The following is a 21,647-nucleotide window of genomic DNA, read 5'->3' as shown; positions in this document are numbered from 1 at the left end:
ACTGTACAAGCATGTGGGCCAGACATGAGGGCGATTCAGCTGGGTTGGCCTTCACGTCAGCAGTGGTCATGCTAATGCATTTCTCACTGATTTGATGGAGCCCTGCTAATAACAGGTTGATGAATTGCATTTGTAAATGTCAGGCATAGATCAAAGGGGACTATGTAGAATGCTTATTTACTTCAACTTATGATTTTTCATTAAGAAAACAAAACTGCATTGCACAAAGTCCCTTATTTTTACTTCAATCTTCAGTGAACAAAACAGCTGCAGAATGATGCAACTTAATGAGGCATCCCTAATAAAATACTGCAGGAGTAAAAGCAGGGGCACTGAACTGTTTGCACTCTAGTTGTTTCATCTGTTCAAATATGTTAGAAATAACTGATGACACTTGGGAACATTCCTGTTTGGGACACGCATTGGAGAGTTCATCAATAGATATGTTCATCAAATTGCAGCCACAGCTAAACTTGGGCACAATCGGAAAGTACCTTTGCTTAGGAGCTGAGTTAAATGTCTGGGAAAGGCTGGAGAGACACATCTTACCCTTCCTGTACAGGGTAATCCATAACCCACAATTAGTGCTAAATCAACCCTAAAAATGTGTATTTTTAATTCAAAGATACATGTTTAAACGCTCATCAAGGTACTATACTGAAGATACCGGACCTAGGAACTAGGACTACTAAAATTTTCTGATAAGGTATGAAATAATTTTTATAAAATTTCTAACACACCCAAAGTTTCATTATTAGATAAATGTTTAAAAAGGAAAAATGGCTCTATCTGAAACCAGATCTTTTCACAGCCATGTCATCATCACGTTTTATAACTTGATGCTTAGTTAATACTACAATGCAGTCTCTAAGTGTTAGGCATCTATTTTGACACAGATTCATAGGCATCTCAGTGAATCTTCATTCCCAATTTGTCACTGCTAAAATAGCTAATACTTTTCTAATTCAAAATCACACATGCTGGGAAACCCTAATTCTGCTCCAGCCTAACCTGTAGCAATTGTATAGGTGTTCAGTTCTTCCTTAAAAGACACATACCACAGCGCTATACTATTTTTAAAGGCAAGAAATGAATCAAGGTTTTAATCTTAAAAAATGCCTATTTGAATACAGCAACACATTAAAATTGTGTTTGCCTCTTAAAAGACTACCTGTGCCTAAGTATTCAGGTGGCACTGACTTCAGAGCCTTATACTACCTACAAATAATACAACCCAATCGTTTCCGTTGAAAATTAGAAAAATGAAAATAAAATAAGCTCCAGGGTGGTTACTGATGGCTTTAAAAATTAGAATTCCAAAAAGCTCAACCCAAACAATTGACTCAGGATGAGATTCAGCACAGAATAAAGTAGGGAAAGAGACAAATTAAACACATTGAACCAGTTATTTAAAATACAGGCTGTTAAGGTGCCAATTTTGAAACTGCAAATGATTCACCAGTCTGAGAGTACATTTGCAACAGACAGAGGCTGGAGTAAATGCAAATAATCTTAATGCTCTGGGTTTTCATCTCCTTTGCTAGTTATTTTGGTTTAGCACTTTACACATGAAATCTTAAATTAATTACTCATTTGTCTTAACTTATATTGCCGAATGGAGCAGTTTTAGAGTGTTAATTGGTAACAGTCTGAATGTTGATGTCTAAAACAATCTAGTTAAGAAGACAGGAACCAGATAATTATCACCCAGTCCATAGTCACTGAAATGCGTCTTGTCCTGAGTGAAGGACAGTTAGTGTACTAGGGGCTGTAGGGGCACATTTAGAGAAAAGGTTGCCTACGGATTTCAGGTGGGTTTTTTTGTTTTTCTTTTCCACGAACAATTTTGTAAAATTCAAGAGGAGATTTCCCACTCACAGAATGAGGATGTTTTCTCTCTTACTACCACAAGCCAAACTCAGCCAGCCGCTACGGTAACGCAAGTGCACATTGGATTCCAAACGCTTCGGGCAATTGTTTAGCGCTGGTGGAGAAGTGGAGCGCCCACCAGGCTACTCAAGGGCTCCGCCAGCACCCACGGGCCGTCCTGTCAAGAGCCGGCTGGACAGCTCTAGAAGAAACCGGGCGATGGATCGCAAACTTTCCTTTGCAAAGGCAGTTTCTGCGAATCACACGTTCCCCGATCAGTGAAGATCGGTAGCCTCAGGAAAACACTTCTTAGCAGTTACCGGCCTTCCAGAACGGAAGGGGGAAGGGACAACAAAGCCATAGGTCAGAACAAGAGACATCCATCCATAAAGAAATGAAAACCATTAGTTTCCCAAAGCAGATCTTTTGCTGAACGCTGATCGTCAAAGGCTCCTTCCCCAAAGCTCTCTCGTCTGCCTTTGACAGGTAAAAGCTTTATTTCAAAGCGTCCTTTCCCAAATGTAAACCAACCTTTAAGTAAAAGGGGCCCAGGAACTTATCAAAATGATTCTTTATGAAAATAGTTAGAGATGGAGAAATCTATGAAACACCCACGCTCTGCAGACAAGCCTGAGCGTGAACTAGTCCGAAGTGGGCATAAAGTGGAGATTTCAGAAAGGCGACCCTACACACGCCATCGATCCTCCTGGACTACGACCCCCAACTCCTAATGAGGAGTCCAGACAGTTACCGGCCCGAATCGGTCTAGGGGAGAAATCAGAGTAAAACCTACTCTAATCTTGGACCAGTCGCCTGCTGTGTCCAGGGACCTGGGGCAGGAAGGGCTCCTGGAGCCTCCGTTCGCTGCGCTGACCCCCTCGGCCGTCCCCTTCCCGCCCTACCCCGACCGCGGGCAGGGGGGACGCCGGTGGCTGGACCAGCCTCGCCCTCGCCTGCTGTCCTCCCAGGCCGAGCCCCTACAGCCCTGGGCCCCCCAGGAGGGGAGGAGAGACCGTGCCCGCGGGGGCCCCAGGCGCGACCCGCACCCACCTGCAGCCCCGCTCCCGGGTGGCGGCAACACCTCGCGACGCTTCTGCAGCTCCGCGGGCCGGCGCCGGCCTCACTGCGCTCGCATCGCTCCCGAGACGCCGACGCGCCGTCACCATCCAGGGGCATCGGGAGCCCGGGCCGGGCGGTGCGCTCGCCGAGGCGTGCGGGTGCGCGCGCGCGTTCGCTCCTCCGAGGGCAGAGAGCGCTCAGGAATCTCTCGACATCCACCTCGGAACGCCCCCGAAGCAGGTGCCGAGGGTGGAGCGCGCGCGCCCGATCTCTGGTCCCCTCTCCTGCGTCCCCAGTCTCCAAGTAATCAAAGATGCGTTGACCGAGAGAAGGTTGCCGGTCCCGGAGCCGGGGCAGCGCCCGCGGCCGCCGCGGTCCTCGCCGGTCCGCTCAGCCCCGCCGACTGCGGGTCCCGGGTTCAGCGGCCGCGCTGCGACTGCCGCCCTCACTCGGTCCAACTCGGCCGCCCGCAGCGCCCAGCCGAGACTTTTCCCCGCCGCGCGGCGTCCCCTCTCACGCACACGCGTCCTCCGTCCCTCTCTGCCGCCCCCTGCGCTCCGGGGAAGGGCGGCTGCACCGAGCGGTCCCCACCAGGACGGCAGCCCGCGCCGCGCGCCCTCAGCCCCGGCTCCCGCAGGGCCCGCTCTCCGGTGGGGGCGGCGCTGAGCCCCGGAGGTCTCCCTGCTCCCTCGGTCGCGGTGCCCCTGTCCCCGCGCTGGGCAGACAGGTCCCCGCTGGCGTCTTCTCCGAGCCTGGGCGCCGTCGACTCGCGTCCACTCAGCAGCCGCCCCGAACCAGCTGCGGCCGCTGGACTCCGCCTCCGAGCGCCGCGGCCCCGGCCCCGCGCAGCCCACCCGCCGCCGCTCTCGGCATCGTGGGCCGGAGGTAAGGTCCCCGCCGCTGTCCCCCGGTCACCAGTGCTCTGGCTCCGTCACCACCGAGAAGGTGGGAGTTTCCAATATCGAACACGGGCGAGCAGGTGTCGCCTGTCACCTCGGTGAAGGCGGGAGGAGAGAAGGAAGGGAGCGGAGGAGGGGCCCGAGGAAACGAATCCAAATCGCCAGAGAGAAAGAAGCGGTTCAGCTACTAAAGCCTCCTCCCCGCGGCCCACCCCGGCGCGGTGCTGTCGGAAGACGCTGACGGCCAGCTCTTAGAAAGTCACAGTAAAGGGCAGAGTCCCCTGTCCACCCAGCCTGGCTCTCCAGGGAGGCAGTGTAGACAGAAAGCGGAGAGAGCGGTCCGGACACTCCAGAGTTCAGCAGCGAAACGCGCTGGCAGGACCAGGCAGCGTCGCCTCCCTGCGTCTCCCTCGCGACAGCCAGCTGTGTCACCCCGCAGCCGCTGCCGAGAGCAAACGACGCTCCTGCAGAAGAAAGAGACAGTAAAAAATGAGGGAAGGCGGATACTGGAGCAAAAGCTGGACTGTGTCTCCCTCTAGAGGAGAGCCGAGTCCGAACGCTAATGGGAGGAAGGACTCCACTTTTCCCACAAACAAAAGGAAAGGATAGATGGTCTCAGGGATTTTGCATTTTTACAAATTACACCTTCTCATGGATTTACAGGCAGGATTCTCCTCCAGCCCTACGTAAGCAAAGCTCTTGCTAAAGGAACTTCCGGATAGTCCCAGGAATTTAAGAGCATGACCCTGGAAGGTCACATCCTTCCGGGTTTGGTCAAACCCGGGGGTGGTTTAGGCCGCGTGCACGAGTGCTCTGATAAAGGGTCTTCTTAGGCTCACTTTGACCAACCTTGGCGATGAGCAAAACTTCAATGAATGAATAGTGAAAATGGATTGAGAAAAAGAAAATCCCAAACGAAGAAAGAGAATTCTGACCCAGGAAATGTACAGTTCCTTACCAGTAAGGCATAACAAAAAGATCTTGTTCTGGAACCAATGTTCAGAACTCTCATTCAACTAGGCTAGGAGCTGTCGAGATAGCTAAACTCCTTCCAGCTGTGAAGCCTTGTGCCTGTAGCTCTAAGTCATTGGAACCACTGGTAAACTAGGTATCTCCCCTCACCAACTCTGAAAGTAAAAATAATACTAATGACAAAGAGACGTTAAAGAGTATGTCCTTCACTTAGTGATTTTATCTTAACTTGTTTACTGACTCAGCTATAGTTTGTATCTAAAAGACCTGAAGTCACTTAATTAGGTTGAGGCGGTCATTTATTAAAAGGTAATGCCACCAATTTTATAAGAAGGTTTTATTACTTCAAAGTCACATTAGGAGACCTGGAACATTTAGAAATCAAAATATCTAAAGCAAAACATTTAGATTTTGTGAACTTAATGTTTAAGAGTTTGCTTTCAAAATGTTTCTGTATATTTAAAAATTGTAAAACATGTATAATAACAAAGCAATTCTGTTTTAACTTGATAATTTAGTGGCGGCTTAAAGAAAGAAAAGAATTTCTTTTTTTTAAAGAACAACTGAGATTAATTGAAATTTAAAACAAGGCATCAAAACTAAATAATGCAGGTTTTACAGTTTTAACTAATTGTACTATTGCAGATTTGAGTTCATCTATCACATGGCACTCGTTTGCTTCCAAGATACCCTGAAACAGTGCCTTGCAAATGATTCTTGTCATGTGACCAAGGATTATTTCATTCCACTCAGGGATGCCCAGCCTTTTGGCTTCTCCACTGCACACTGGAAAAGGAAGAGTTGTCTTGGGCCACACATTAAATAAACAGACACTAACAAAACCTGATGAGCAAAAAAGAGGCCCGTCCATAATTTCTGCAATATACAACACCTCCGATAAGTAAAACAGTCCTTGCATTAACTGCATGCGCCCACAGGCCCCAGGTGGGACACACTTGATTACAACTCTCACAGTAATTTTTATTTGCTGTGTTAAATAGTTGGGTGGAATCCAAGCAGGAATGACACTGGAAACCCTGTGACTTTGAACTGAGAGGAAAAGCCACATACAGACAGAATCACTTTAGGAGAACATTGGTTCTCCTTTTTCACACACACAAAAAATTATATATATGAGTGTGCGTGTACGTATATAGATAGCATCCATTATAATCTCAGCTTCTAATTTATTCATTGTGATTGTAGGAAAAGCTATAATTCTATCACATTGTTAAAATTCAATTTTTACTGGTTAAGTATGGGACATTTTCATCCTTATTTTCTTAATAAAATTCATTATGTTTTTACATGCATATGAATCATTTATTAAAGTGAACAAATGTATAATTTCTTTGAAGGAGGAGGTCTTCTGGTAAGGACCAGAAAACCTGCTAGACAGATTCTAAAAGAGCTTTAACATAAATGCATAGATTAATTTCAAAATATAACAATTTCTTATACAAAGTTACATGATGCTAAAATCTGTAAGAGTGTTTGTGCATTTTGTAAATATCCAGATAAATCATTCCCAGTAATTTTTAGATCAAGGTATTCTCATTTCCATCACCTCCAAGATTTAAGAACAAAATCTTTTGCCTTCTCTTCCAGGGGAACAAAATGGCAAATACCCTCCTAGTTTAATAGAAGTCTTGAGTTGATAATTCCTGGTATCTACCAGTACAGGTACAGTCCCAGACCACCACAAACATCAGATGAAGCAAGTCACATGGATTCTTTGGTTCCCCGGTGCAAAATAGACAACTACTTTATTGTCGTCTATTAAGCCCGTAATAGTATTACACCTTTTTTAGAAGTACATATATTAATTTAAAAGTATGTTATTGCTAAAAAACGTTAATAATCATCTGGACCTTCAGCAAGGCCTTCTTTTTGCTAATGGAGGGTCTTTTCTCGAGGTGGATGGCTGCTGACGAGGGCTGTGGTTGCTGAAGGGTAGCTCTGCAGGTCTTAAAATAAGACATCAATGAAGTTTGCTTCCCTGATTGACTCTGTTTTCACAAAAGATGTATCTGTAGCACGCAATGCTGTTTGATGCCATTCCACCTGCAGTAGGATTTTTTTTAACTGGAGTCAGTCCTCTCAAGCCCTGCCACTGCTTTATCAACTAAGTTTGTGAAATATTCTAAGTCTTTTGTTGTCGTTTCAAGTGTTCACAGCACCTTCACAAGTAGATTGTATCTCAAGAACCTGCTTCCTTTGCTCATTCCTAAGAAGCAGCTCCTCATCCATTTTTATCATGAGATTGGCAATTCCGTCATGCCTGCTCCCCACCTCTAATTCAAGTTCTCTTGCTAGTTTTGCCACATCTGCAGGGAGTTCATCACCAAAGTCTTGAGCCCCTCAAAGGTATCCATGGAAGCTGGAATCAACTTCTTCCAAACTCCTGTTGATGTTGCTATTTTGACCCCCTCCCATGAATCACAAATGTTCTGAATGGCACCCATTAAAAGAATGGTTTCTTTCCAGAAGATTTTCAATTTACTTTGCCCAGATCCATCAGAGAAATCACTGTATCTGTGGTGGCTATGGCCTTACAGGATATATTTCTTAAATAAGAAGACTTGAAAGTTGAAATTATTCCTTGATCCATGGGGTGTAGGCACAAAGATGACATTAATGTCCTTGTACACTTCCATCAGAGTTTTTTTGGTGCTTTTTTATCAACAAGCAGTAATATTTTGAAAAGAATCTGTTTTTCTGAGCAAAGTATCTCAATATTGAAACAGTGGACTTAATTAATAGTCAGCAAACTATGCTTGTCGACAGATGTGCTGTTATCTAGGCTTTGTTTTTCCACTTAAAGAGGAATTAATTAATTCTTAAGGGCCGTAGCATTTTTAGAATCATAAGTGAGTACGAGCTTCAACTTGAAGTCACAAGTTCCATTAGCCACTAACAAGAGAGTCGGCCTGTTCTTTGAAGCTATGAAGCTGGGTTTCAACTTCTCTTTAGCTATGAATGTCCAATGGCATCTTCTTCCAGTAGAAGGCAGTTTTGTCTATATTCAAAATCCGTGTTATAGTGTAGCCACCTTCATCAGCGATCTTAGCTGGATATTCTGAACAAAACTTGCTGCAGCTTCTATATCAGCATTTGCTGTTTCGCCCTGCACTTGAATTTTATGGAGACAGATTCTTAAGCCTCTTGAACTAACCTCAACTAGCTTCAAACTTTTCTTCTGCAACTTCTTCACATCTCTCAGCCTTCCTAGAATGGAAGAGAGTTAGGCCTTTGCTCTGGATTAGGCTTTTGCTTGCGGGAACATTGTGGCTGGTTTGATCTCGCTTCCAGACCACAAAAACTTTCTCCATATCAACAATAGGGCGGCGCCTGTGGCTCAGTCAGTAAGGCGCCAACCCCATATACCGAGGGTGGCGGGTTCAAACCCAGCCCCGGCTGAACTGCAACCAAAAAAAAAAATAGCTGGGCGTTGTGGCGGGCGCCTGTAGTCCCAGCTACTCGGGAGGCTGAGGCAAGAGAATCGCTTAAGCCCAGGAGTTGGAGGTTGCTGTGAGCTGTGTGATGCCATGGCACTCTACCGAGGGCCACAAAGTGAGACTCTGTCTCTACAAAAAAAAAAAAAAAGAAAGAAACAATACACCTGTTTCTCTTTCTCACCATTTGTGTTTCACTGGAGATGCACCTTTAAATTCCTTCAAGAACGTTCCTTTGGCATGGAGCTTGTTTGGTACAAGACACCTAGATTTCCACCTATTTTTCCTTTTGACATGCCTTCCTCACTACGCTTCATCATTTCTAGCTTTTGATATAAAGCAAGAGACGTGTGACTATTCCTTTCACTTGAACACTTAGAGGCCTTTGTAGAGTTATGAACTGCCCTAGTTTCGATACTGCGGTGGGAATAGGAGGGCCAAAGGAGAGGGAGAGAGAGGGGTGGGCAAAGCCAGTTGGTGAGCAGTCAGAACATCTGGGTTAAATGACATTCGTGGAGTAGGTTTGCCCTTCTCTTTGGGCATAGTTTGTAGCACCTCAAAACAATGACAGTAGTAACACCAAAATTCACTGATCACAGGTAACCATGCTGTTGGAAAAATGGCACCATCAGACTTACTGGACACAGGGCTGCCATAAACCTTCAATTTGTAAAACAAGCAATATCTGTGAAGTGCAAGCATTAAAAGACAAGGTATAGGCCTGCTCATATCAGTAACCCCAGCACTATGGGAAGACAAGGTGGGAGGACTGCTGGAGACCAGGAGTTCAAGACCACCCTGAACAACATAGTGAGACCTGTCTCTACAAAAAAAAATTTAAGAAAAATTAGCCTGGTGTGGTGTGCATGCCTGTAGTCCAAGCTACTTGGGAGACTGAGCAAGGAAGATCATTTGAACCCAGGTTAAGGCTGCAGTGAACTATGATCACACCACTGACAGCAGAGCAAGACTCTGCCTCTAAAAAAGAAAAAAAAAAGACGAGGTTATGAGGGGATATGGTTGTATTTGTTTGAACTGGCTCCTTCGAGTCTAAGCAGTAAAAGATAATTTCTTTAAATAGTGAATTTAACTGAATTGTAATCTATCATAACATCCACCATGTTCTGAGGGCTTCCTAAAATACAACTTCGGTAAGCTTCAAGGTTTTTTTTCATTTTTTCCTTTTTTAAAAAACTACATTATTTTGAAGTATAATTGATATGCTATTGATGCACAATCTGATGAGTTTTTGTTGTTGTTGAGACAGAGTCTCACTCTGTCACCCTGAGTAGAGTGTCGTGGCATCACAGCTCACAGCAACCTTAAACTCTTGGGTTCAGGCAATTCTCTTGCCTCAGCCTTCCACGTATCTGGGACTACAGGTGCCTGCCACAACGCCTGGCTATTTTTTAGAAATGGGGTCTCACTCTTGCTAAGGCTGGTCTGCAACCTGTGAGCTCGGGCCATCCATCCGCCTCTGCCTCCCAGAGTGCTGGGATAACAGGTGCGAGCCACTGCACCCAGCCTAATCTGATGAGTTTTAACATGTGCACATAATCATGAAACCATCACCACAGTCAAAATACCAAATGTTCCCCCCAGATTTGCCTCATGCCCCCTTGTGATCCATATCTTCATCCACTCCTCTCCCAGCATCCACTGAGCTAGATTCTTGCTGGTCTACTTTGCATTTTCCATAATTTATATAAATTAAATCATATGTTTTCTTTTTTGAACCAGTTTTTTTCTATAAGAATAATTATTTTGAGAACACATGTATGTTGTCTTCTACCTAGGTAAGGCATTCCTTTTTTTAGTAGTATTCCATATTGAGGAATGGAATTCATTCCAGTAGGATTCCAGTTAGGTTACTTCTTGTTTGAGATATTACAGATAAAGCTGCTACGAACACCTGTGGAGAAATCTTTGGGCGGAGGTATGTTTTTATTGCTCTTGAGTTTACACCTAGGAATGGAATGGCTGGGTTTGAAAAAAAAAAAAAGTATATTCCAAAGTTTTTGTGGCCTTTTACATTCCCATCAGCCATTGTGGGAGAGTTTCTGAGGCACTTCAAGCTTTTTTGCTAGAGGCTTTATATGTTATCTCAACTCCTTATCTCAAATCCCCACAAAACCGCATAAAGTAAATGAAATAACCCCATTTTACATATCTAGAAAAATGAGTTTTAATTTGCCTGTCATTAAACAGTGGAGCCGGGAGTCAAACCAGATTCACCTTAATCCTAAACCAGTCTTGGTTTTTGTTTGGTTTGGTTTGGTTTGGTGGTGTTTTGTTTTGTTTTGGTTTGGTTTTGCCTGCAGCCCCCTCTGCCCCTCCCCAAACCTCAATGAGTAAAACATGCTATCTTTTATATTACAGGGAGACAAAAATCATTTGGACCAGGATAAGAAAAGCCTTTAGCCAGTGAGTCCATTAGTAAGAACAGAAAGACGTTATTAGTGGGAAAGGCAAAGTGAGAAAAAAATTAAATGAGGTCCTCTCCCTGTTCTGCAAGGCACAGGTGCTAAAACTCAGGCTCTAACCAGGCGTCCTCAAACTTTTTAAACAGGGAGCCAATTCACTGTCCCTCGGATGGCTGGACTATAGTTTAAAAAAAAACTATGAACAAATTCCTATGCACACTGCACATATCTTATTTTGAAGTAAAAAACAAAACAGGAACAAATACAATACATACCGCTTCATGTGGCCCGCTGGCCACAGTTTGAGGACGGCTGCTTAAACACTGATCCTGAGAGCACAAGGGAGGAAGAGCGCCCCCTGCAGGCCGTCCACCCCGCTCCTACAGCACAAGGGAGGAAGAGCGCCGCCTGCAGGCCGTCCACCCCGCTCCTACAGCACAAGGGAGGAAGAGCGCCTCCTGCAGGCCGTCCACCCCACTCCTACAGCACACAGGGAGGAAGAGCGCCTCCTGCAGGCCGTCCACCCTGCTCCTACAGCACAAGGGAGGAAGAGCACCTCCTGCAGGCCGTCCACCAGGCTCCTACAGCACAAGGGAGGAAGAGCGCCTCCTGCAGGCCGTCCACCCCGCTCCTACAGCACAAGGGAGGAAGAGCGCCGCCTGCAGGCCGTCCACCCCGTTCCTAGAGCACAAGGGAGGAAGAGCACTGCCTCCAGGCCGTCCACCCTGCTCCTACAGCACAAGGGAGGAAGAGCACTGCCTGCAGGCCGTCCACCCAGTTCCTAGAGCACAAGGGAGGAAGAGCACTGCCTCCAGGCCGTCCACCCTGCTCCTACAGCACAAGGGAGGAAGAGCACTGCCTGCAGGCCGTCCACCCCGTTCCTTGAGCACAAGGGAGGAAGAGCGCTGCCTGCAGGCAGTCCTCCCCGTTCCTAGAGCACAAGGGAGGAAGAGCACTGCCTGCAGGCCGTCCACCCCGCTCCTACAGCACAAGGGAGGAAGAGCACCGCCTGCAGGCCGTCCACCCAGTTCCTACAGCACAAGGGAGGAAGAGCACCGCCTGCAGGCCGTCCACCCAGCTCCTACAGCACAAGGGAGGAAGAGCGCCGCCTGCAGGCCGTCCACCCCGTTCCTAGAGCACAAGGGAGGAAGAGCACTGCCTCCAGGCCGTCCACCCTGCTCCTACAGCACAAGGGAGGAAGAGCGCCGCCTGCAGGCCGTCCACCCAGCTCCTACAGCACAAGGGAGGAAGAGCGCCGCCTGCAGGCCGTCCACCCCGTTCCTAGAGCACAAGGGAGGAAGAGCACTGCCTGCAGGCCGTCCACCCCGTTCCTTGAGCACAAGGGAGGAAGAGCGCTGCCTGCAGGCAGTCCTCCCCGTTCCTAGAGCACAAGGGAGGAAGAGCACTGCCTGCAGGCCGTCCACCCCGCTCCTACAGCACAAGGGAGGAAGAGCACCGCCTGCAGGCCGTCCACCCCGTTCCCAGAGCACAAGGGAGGAAGAGCGCAGCCTGCAGGCCGTCCACCCCGTTCCTAGAGCACAAGGGAGGAAGAGCGCTGCCTGCAGGCCGTCCACCCTGCTCCTACAGCACAAGGGAGGAAGAGCACTGCCTGCAGGCCGTCCACCCCGTTCCTAGAGCACAAGGGAGGAAGAGCACCGCCTGCAGGCCGTCCTCCTCGTTCCTAGAGCACAAGGGAGGAAGAGCACTGCCTGCAGACCGTCCACCCCGTTCCTAGAGCACAAGGGAGGAAGAGCACCGCCTGCAGGCCGTCCTCCTCGTTCCTAGAGCACAAGGGAGGAAGAGCACTGCCTGCAGGCCGTCCACCCAGTTCCTAGAGCACAAGGGAGGAAGAGCACTGCCTGCAGGCCGTCCACCCTTCTCCTACAGCACAAGGGAGGAAGAGCACTGCCTGCAGGCCGTCCACCCTTCTCCTACAGCACAAGGGAGGAAGAGCACTGCCTGCAGGCCGTCCACCCCTCTCCTATAGCACAAGGGAGGAAGAGCGCCGCCTGCAGGCCGTCCACCCCACTGGCTTCCTCTTGTTGTACTTATTTGGTGCCAACCGACTGATTTCTATCTTTTGCAGTAACATCTCTCCCACTTATCGCTTAAGGCTTTTTTACGTTTCTTAAAAACCATTTGCAGAATTTTTTCATGCAATCAGGTAACCAGAAGGGAGCACAGAATTCATTCCACATCTGCCAAAAGGACATGCATGTCATTCATTTTCAGCGTCACCTAGCACAGCACCTAACAAATGGTAAATATGCCATAAACACTTTGCAGTAAATAATCAGAAAACCAAACTTGCCCAGTGAGCAGACAGACATACGCCGGGAAGATAAGCCAGGAGGGCTACCCCACAAAGTGACACGAGAAAGAACAGAGGCAGGAAAACCAGCCTGCGTGAAGTAGACAAAGGCAACAAGCCACCCCGAAACTCAGCGGCTTAAAGAAGAAACATTTGTTCAGTCCACATTTCTGTGGCTTGGCAATGTGGGTCCAGCTCAGCTAGGAAGATCTCCCTGACTCCAGTCTGCAGTGAGCGGGCGCGTTGCCTCCCTCGAGACCTGAGCTTGGGAAAATGAGGCCTCACGTCTTTCAATCGTCCAACAGGCTGGCCTGGCCTTTAACGTGGAAAGCACAGCATTCCCGTCCCAGATCAAAGGACGGCTACCTTGGGTAAGAGCAAGTCTGTCCTGAATATTAAGTCTCCGGATTTGCTGCTCTTATCAGTGTAATGTGATGCAATCCGTCCAACGATGGGACGTGTCCCCATAATTCTTTGTTTCTCTAGAAAGCACATATTTTCCGAGATTTAATGTATTTAGATACTTTAACCCTTATACGTGGATCACAATGAAAGCTTTGGGAAGGACTGTGTTATGGGCCATTAATTCACTCCAAGAAACACCGTCAGCAGCGCCCTTTCTGATTCACCCGTGAGAGTTTCAACTTGCTGGGACGGCTTCATTGGTTTCTGTCCTCGTGGATTTTATGTTTCTTGATTTTTTGTGTATCTCCAAACTTTCATAATGACCCACATGTTAATCCCTAGGCTTTACTTTATAATTGTAATCTATCAACTTTATATTAAAATCTGACTTGTTAAGGCAGTGTTCATGTCAAATTTCCATACAGGGACCTGACAATATCTATTTTGGTAATTCATAGACTTTATCTGTAAAGATTTTACTTCTTGATTTTTTTGTTTGTTTCTTTTTTGCTGCGTTTCAAAGTGTTGGGTTCATGACATGAATAATACGTTATACATGGCTCTCTGAGTAAAACGGACTGAATTCTTTGGCGCACCACCACCCCCCACCCCCCACATACAGCATCTATGAAAAACCTCTGTCTGCTTGGCTATAATTCATTTATGAAGGCTCAAGAGTTACCTCCTCTCAGAAAAGAAAGTGTCCCTAATTCCCTAATCCAGTGTATTAACTGTTTCTCCTTCGTCTTCCCAAACACCTGTACTTCCCTCCACCTTAACACTTATCTCATTGTGTTATCACTGACTCATTTTTATGGATTTTCTCACATTAGACTGCACACATCTTGCAGATATACAGGGCTGTCCAGAAGGCCGTGTACTATGAAAACAGAAACGTACACGCCTTGCTCCTTTCCAGGCCGCCCAATGCCGCTGGGCACATTTCTACTTCACCCAGTAACACTGCAGGCATAAGTGGATAAGTGACAAACATGCCTCAGCTTACAAGATTGGGGAACAATATATGGTTGCGGTTTTTTTATTTCAACACTTTTATTAATGTAAACATTATTACAGAATAATGGTAGTACACATATAGATGACATTGATTGTAATATACAATAGTAATGATTTCAAGCCTCCATTCTGCTGATCACGAGAGTTACATTCATCTAGCTATAAAGTTCCACATGGTTTCTGGAAACCCTGGAAAATGCTGGCATGGTCTATAAAACTAGCCTTCTTCATTGCCCCCCACCCAGCACACAAGAGACAAAGGCTCACAAGCGCCTCTGTTGCCGCCCTTATCTTGGGGACCTCCAGAGACCCACTCGCTGTTCCTACTCCCTCCACTCAGCAGCTTCCAGGCAGTTCTTAGCACTCGCCCTCATCTCCAAATAGTTAAGTGAAGCCCAATTTCCCCCCCAACAGCTGAACCACAGTGGCTGCTAGGGTACAAAGGAGGTTCCCCTTCACCACAATGTTGTTGTCAGTCAAACATCAAAGAAAAGCAGCCTTAGACTCCAGAAGCCTCAGGTCTTCCTGGCCAACTCATTTGATCTACAAGTTAAGTGTGCCCAGATTGCCAGGGTATCTAGGTGAGGCAGAGACCCAGTGCCAGCTTCCCACTGAGCCCAGCACTAGCCCTTCCCTGTAGTAACTTAGGTGCTGGGCTTCAGTCCTCCTTCCCCCCAGTTCTCTAGTATCCAGACATCCTCACTCCTTGGAACATTGAGGTCAGCCACGGAGGTGGTTGGGTGAACTGGGCAACCTCAGTCTCATTCCCAGCCTCGATGCTGGCTGAGCTGCAGACACTGGAGCAAAAGAGCCATTGGGAATGCCTAATATTTGTTTCCTAGTAGCTTGGAGGAAAATCTGAAATCGGAGGAAAGCACTTCCTTCTTGTCTGAAAAATTGTAAAGATGGGAGTCTGGCTTAAATGACTGAGAACAGCAAACAAAAAAAGAAGGGTCATCAGAAAGTCAAAAGGTAACTCTATAATTTCACGGGCCGCAGACATGTAGACCAAGCAGGCATCACAAAAAGTAGTGGCCTGTGACCTCATGACAGTAGAAGAAAAACAAACTTTTTTTTAATTGCACTGAACACTTTCTACATATGTAATAATGGGATGACTATTCAGTTCTCTAAATATCAGCCTTTTAGACATTTTGGTTCTATAGCATAAGGCAGTAAGAAATGATTTACAGACACCACTTGCTAGTAGAAAACAGCTCTCAATAACCTGCTAGGCTGAGATCACATGATGTTTACAGCGGGGTAGGCAGCACATAGGTGGCCATGGAATCATGCTGGTAGTAATCCCAGGCAATTAAAGTTTCTTCTAAAGCTCATTCTTCCTGCCTGGTTTATTGGATTAACTCAACTGCTTTTGGCCTTTGACTTCATTGTTGCCCTCTTGCCTATCTCTACTTTCCCATTGCAGGGTTGTGGGAAGCAGAGAGATTCTCACTTTAGCAGGGAACCAAAGACCTCACGTGACAAGGCACATTCTGAAGGCGCAGACTGCGATGAGTTAATGTTAAGAAGGCACCATCCTCCCAGCCTTTAGTTTAAAGCCCCACTTACCTGTATTGTTTGCTGGCTAAATAGATATTAGCAGTACATAGTTTTGTTCATCCTCAGAATGAGGTTAAAAATGGGGAAAGGGGGAGTAAAACCCACCGAACTAATTGACCACACATTACAGGCTGTTTTGAATGAAAGCTGAGTAGAAGGCAATGTTTATAAATTTTTAAGCAAGGACAAAAAAGAAAAATAAGAAAGAAAACTAATACATATCTCTTTTTGTAATAGTTCTATAAGAGACATTGTCTCGCTTTTTGACTTATAAATTGAGGCTCAGAGATTAAGTAACTTACCCAAGTAAGTTAGTTAAAAAGTAAGAACTGCCCGAATTATAATTAAATTACGTTGACTTAAGAGCATGCCCAAGAACTTATCTCCTAATTCTCAGTCTAGCGTTCTTTTCATTTTACATATTTTGTGATATACTTATTTCCAGAAAGCTCAAGCTCAAACACTGAAATTTCTCCCTTCAAACACTCCAGAGATCCCTGTACAAATAACATGATCCTGTCAGGCAACATGATGGATATCCCTACACTGAAGTTTGACAGTTTCAACTTCTCTGTGCATCTTGGCCACCCAGTGTCAAAACAGAGCAACTGCAGGCAGACGTAACATTTGTACAGGCAAGCATTATAATGTCTGTTTTCAGCAACAAAAACAAATCATTGTAAAGGTTCTGGAGTCTTTGAATGGTAAAAGCTTGTACATAGTGAAGATATTTACACCACAGAAAGAAGCACATGAAAATGAGTAGTCTAATTTTTAAATATAAAAAATTTAAGTAGCATACGTTCAAAGGATGTACACCCATTCCAAAATGCTAGAAAAAAATAAAAAGTAGTAAAAGGAAGTTAGATAAAATCTAATTGTATGTGAGGAAGCAGCCAAAAATAAGAGGAGTTACACTATCTTTTCATGCATTTTTTAATATAAAGGTTAATGAGGGACATGAACAACAAAATACATTAGTGGAACTGCCAATATTAGTGCTGTTCAGAGAAGTCTCTAGCTAGATGACTGATAGGAAACCTATAGAAATCAAGTTCTACCAGGTGTTGTAATAGCAAATACAAGTGAGCAACATACAGCCAGAGGTACTAGTGAGAACACAGCCGGAGTGGTTCACTACCCAGGGGATTGTGCGCGATAACACCTGCCTTTGTTATGCGTGATCTAATGGAACAGAAATGATGACACCATCACAAAATGATGGGTGACAAAGAGGAGTGCGCTTTAGAGATGGGTATAGAGCAGTGTGTTTTAACCTTTTTTCATCTCACAGCACACTTAAACCTATAGTTAAATTTCACTTAAATTCACTTAAAAGCACACTTAAATTATGTTGATCAAAATAAAGAGTAAAAAAGAAGGATATATTTACTCTGCTTTGAATTCTTTCAAAAATAGTTTAATTAATGATCTTTAAAAATTTTCATGGCACACCCAAAATCCTCTCGCGGCACGCCAATTGAAAATCACTGGAAAAGAGTATGTGTTTATTTTTAATTTTAAAAGCAGAAAAATGGCATAGAACTTTGAGCCTGAGAAGGAAAAGATTTTTAACAGTAGTATGTCTTTCATAATCATTCAGGGTTTGGGTCAACCTCTATTAGGAAATTCGATATATATTAGGGAGGGTGTCTGCCCTAACACAGTGGCCAAATGTGCAAGGTTCCGGATTGGAATAGTGGCTCCCACCATCTCTGCCAGTTTCCACACAAAGGATAGAAACTATTCTCGTGTATGTACTAAGATCATTCAGAATTCCTAGCTCCTTTCCTGTAAGTCCTTTCTCTTCCATTGAAGAAAGTAGCATTAATGCAAGTCAGTTAAAAGGACGCTATAGGGATAACTTTACTACTTTACATCCAAAATAAAACTTCCCAAAATTCAGTACTTTATTAGTGGTAACTTGACAATTAATGACCCACTTTAGAAAACATTATCAACTTGTATGAGGCTTGTAGTCAGGCAATAAATACTGTTAAAGATCATAATGTAATAATCCTTGGGATTCAAGGCACAGTAAGTCTGGGAAAGAGTAGGAGAAAGAAACTTGGTGTATACTCACCATCGAATGACAGAAGTGAGAAGGAAGTTTCAAAAGATACTCAGCTTTCCTTTATTTCCAAAGTTTGTCTTCAAACTATCCCAGACCCAAAATCCTTCCTGTCATTTTAATAATTTAATTGGGGAAATTCGACAACGTCCCCGGGAATCCCCCTGTGAGGAGTGCTTCACTGAGCCCTTTATTTCACATAAGCCTCTTCTGCAAGCTTAGTCCTGTATGAGTTGTGGATAAGCAAATTTCCATCTTTTTATGATCATGCTTTTAATTCTACAGGGATATCCTCTAGGAAGAACTTATCTCAGCCACCATTAGACACATTGCAAGTTTGCAAGGTAGTGTAGCTGAGCCTACCAAAGTCCTCTAATAGCCATGAAGGAAAAGTCTCTCTTGTCCTCTCTCTGCTGAATAATTATTCCTCAAGTATCAGTGCCCTGTCCATGGCAGATAGAATTGCTTTCCTCTAAAAGCCTGTCGGAAGAGCTGAGACTGACATGTGCTTTCCCAAACAAAAGGTCCTAATAAAAATTAGACATTTGATAAGGCTTTCTTTTTCATTCATTTGGCATTCTAACTTATGAAAGGTGTAATCCAATTCTCAAGAGAAATAAATAAATTGCAACTGTGCTGATACACAAGTTTCTTAACTGTTGTATTCTTTGGGGGAAAATAAAAGATACACCTAACCACGTAAGTCCAAGAAATGCAAATTTCAAGGTAACAATTATACCCAGAAGATTAAAACTTTTAATATTAGAGTGTCTAGAGATGCCTGAAATAAACCCAAACAAATGATTGCTATTGAAAGTCTTTGCCTCCTATTCTAGAGCTCAAAAACCAGGTGACTATGAAATTATATAAAACAGGCCACATAGCTAAAAATAATGTAATTTGGTGGGGCGGGGGGTTTGGTGGAAATAATTATATTAAAGGCTATGAAATTTGTATTAGTGAAATGTATACTCTTAACCCCAGGAAGGCCACAAATTTTCTGAGGTCACAAATTTTGATCCATCTCTTAATCAATTCACATCCAGGAGCCACTGTAAATGCTTTTGTTTTCTTCTGGCTTTAGCCTAGACAGTTGCTCACATACCAGGCTACTCTTCAATCCCTTCCTACTTGGGTAAGAGGCACAGTCAGAAAGCAGTCAGGAGGAACGCTAAAGCCGTGGTTTAGAATCCAGAGTAAAAATCCCACATTGTCTAGCTTGAGTGCTTTGAGGTTTCTCCATACTTCCTTCCAGAAAGGTTGTACTAGTTTGCAGTCCCACCAGCAGTGTAAAAGTGTTCCCTTCTCTCCACATCCACGCCAGCATCTGCAGTTTTGAGATTTTGTGATGTGGGCCATTCTCACTGGGGTTAGATGATATCTCAGGGTTGTTTTGATTTGCATTTCTCTAATATATAGAGATGGTGAACAATTTTTCATGTGTTTGTTAGCCATTCGTCTGTCATCTTTAGAGAAAGTTCTATTCATGTCTCTTGCCCATTGATATATGGGATTGTTGGCTTTTTACTGGGCATCTACCCAGAAGGAAAAAAAATCCTTTTATCATAAGGACACTTGTATTAGACTGTTTATTGCAGCTCAATTTACAATCGCCAAAATGTGGAAACAGCCTAAATGCCCACCAACCCAGGAATGGATTAACAAGCTGTGGTATATGTATACCATGGAATACTATTCAGCCATTAAAAAAAATGGAGACTTTACATCCTTCGTATTAACCTGGATGGAAGTGGAAGACATTATTCTTAGTAAAGCATCACAAGAATGGAGAAGCATGAATCCTATGTACTCAATTTTGATATGAGGACAATTAATGACAATTAAGGTTATGGGGGGGAAGCAGAAAGAGGGACGGAGGGAGGGGGGTGGGGCCTTGGTGTGTGTCACACTTTATGGGGGCAAGACATGATTGCAAGAGGGACTTTACCTAACAATTGTAATCAGTGTAACCTGGCTTATTGTACCCTCAATGAATCCCCAACAATAAAAAAAAAAAAAATCCCACATTGTACTGTTTTTAACGTCTAGTTTTCAGGATGATTTCTTAAATAATTTAATTTCAACTTATTTAAGAATTATTAAAAGTGCAAGTTGCTATTAGGTACTCCTACATATGGTACTATCTTTTAGAATTTATAATCCAAGCTAAAGAATAAAAATGCTTACCAGCCACGAACTCAATTATTCTTCTTTGTTCCAATAGCAGGTAGTCCCAACTTATAAATGGGATGCCTTTCGAGATTCTATGTACTTTGGGGAGCTCAGAATGTGCCCATCTCATGGAAATAATTTTTAAAATTGAGAGTAGGTTCCTAGATCTGTGTTCAGGAAAAAAAAAAAAAAGCCTATTAAATGTAAAGATGCTGAATTGAATCCCCAGCTTACACCACGACTATGTAAACACACTGGATTCTTAGCCTTTCTAGGAGCCATTGAGAACCTACAGAAACCCAAACTTCTAAAATTTCACAAACTGTTCAACGAGCTGGGAGTCCCCTTGAAGTTTTCAGGCACCCCAGGTTAAGACGAGGTAATTGCTGCATACCTGCAACCCCAGCACTTTGGGAGGCCAAGGCAGAAGGAGCACTGGAGGCAACCCCAACATTATGGGAGGCCAGGGCAGGAGGAGCACTGGAGGCCACAAGTTGGAGACCAGCCTGGGCCATATAGCAAGATTCTCTCTCTACAAAAATACTTGAAAATTATCCAGGTGTAGTAGCCTGTAGTCCCAGCTACTCAGGAGGCTGAGTCAGAAAGATCCCATGAGCCTGGTAAGTCGAGACTACAGGGAGTTATGATCCCACCACTGCCCTTCAGCCTGGGCCACATAGCAAGACCCTAACCTAGCTCTTTATATAGGAGATCAACTACCAATGCAAGGAAAAACTCCCTTTATAATAGACTGAATTGTGTCCCTCCCCTGCCTCCCCACCTGCCAAATTCATGTGTTGAGATCCTAACCATCCATATCTCAGAATGTCACTGGATTTTGGATATTAGGTCTTTTAAAAAGTAAGTAAGTTAAAAAGAGCCTTTAAGGGGGGCCTAATTCATTATGGCTGGTGTCCTTGTAAGAAAAGGAAATGTGGACACAGATGTGGGAGGACAGCCGAGGAAAAGGGCATCAGAAAACCAGCCCTGAGGATACCCTGATCTCAGCCTTCTCGGCTCTAGAACCGTGAGAAAAATAGATTCCTGCAGTTTGAGCCACCACACCCTAGCAAACTAATACACCCATCATCCCCACCTTCCAGGATGACATGATCCATCAGTGATCAGCAGAGTCACCATTTAAGAGACACTATCTTTGAAAGCTCCATTTGTGAGTTTGACAACCAGTCCCACTCACAGCCTACTCCAGTGCTGAGAGCCACTCTCCTACTCACAGCAAAAGAGGGCAGATCTACAGCAGGAAAGAGGTTGCAAGCTCTCCCCTAACAGAGATTATTAAGAGGTAAATCTTTATTTCTACATAAGATGTCTCATATATCCACATAAGAGACCAAAACTTTCCAAGACACTCATACGCCCAGATGTCTCAGTCAGGGAACAAAAGTCAGTTTCCACTGATACACATTTGGG

General features: G+C 44.8%; 1 protein-coding gene and 1 non-coding gene across 3 annotated transcripts in view; both read right to left on the bottom strand.

Annotated features, from left to right (window-relative positions):
• Window positions 1-3,181, bottom strand: part of TAFA2 (TAFA chemokine like family member 2) — a 480,911-nt gene extending 477,730 nt beyond the window's left edge. For both annotated transcript variants that reach the window (XM_053555353.1, XM_053555352.1), the window contains exon 1: window positions 2,920-3,181. In XM_053555353.1, coding sequence (XP_053411328.1) covers window positions 2,920-3,035 — 116 coding nt within the window. In that variant the 5' untranslated portion in view covers window positions 3,036-3,181. The remainder of the gene's footprint in view (window positions 1-2,919) is intronic.
• Window positions 3,182-6,159: 2,978 nt separating this feature from the next.
• On the bottom strand, window positions 6,160-6,221 carry LOC128562947 (U7 small nuclear RNA). Its single transcript, XR_008373639.1, has one exon. It is a non-coding gene; the product is annotated as a U7 small nuclear RNA (small nuclear RNA).
• Between the last annotated feature and the right edge of the window lie 15,426 nt (window positions 6,222-21,647).

Source organism: Nycticebus coucang, chromosome 12 (genome assembly GCF_027406575.1).
Source record: "Nycticebus coucang isolate mNycCou1 chromosome 12, mNycCou1.pri, whole genome shotgun sequence".
Lineage (NCBI taxonomy): Eukaryota > Metazoa > Chordata > Mammalia > Primates > Lorisidae > Nycticebus > Nycticebus coucang.
The sequence above is the reverse complement of the archived record's forward strand: the minus strand, read 5'-3'. Positions and strand labels throughout refer to the sequence as shown.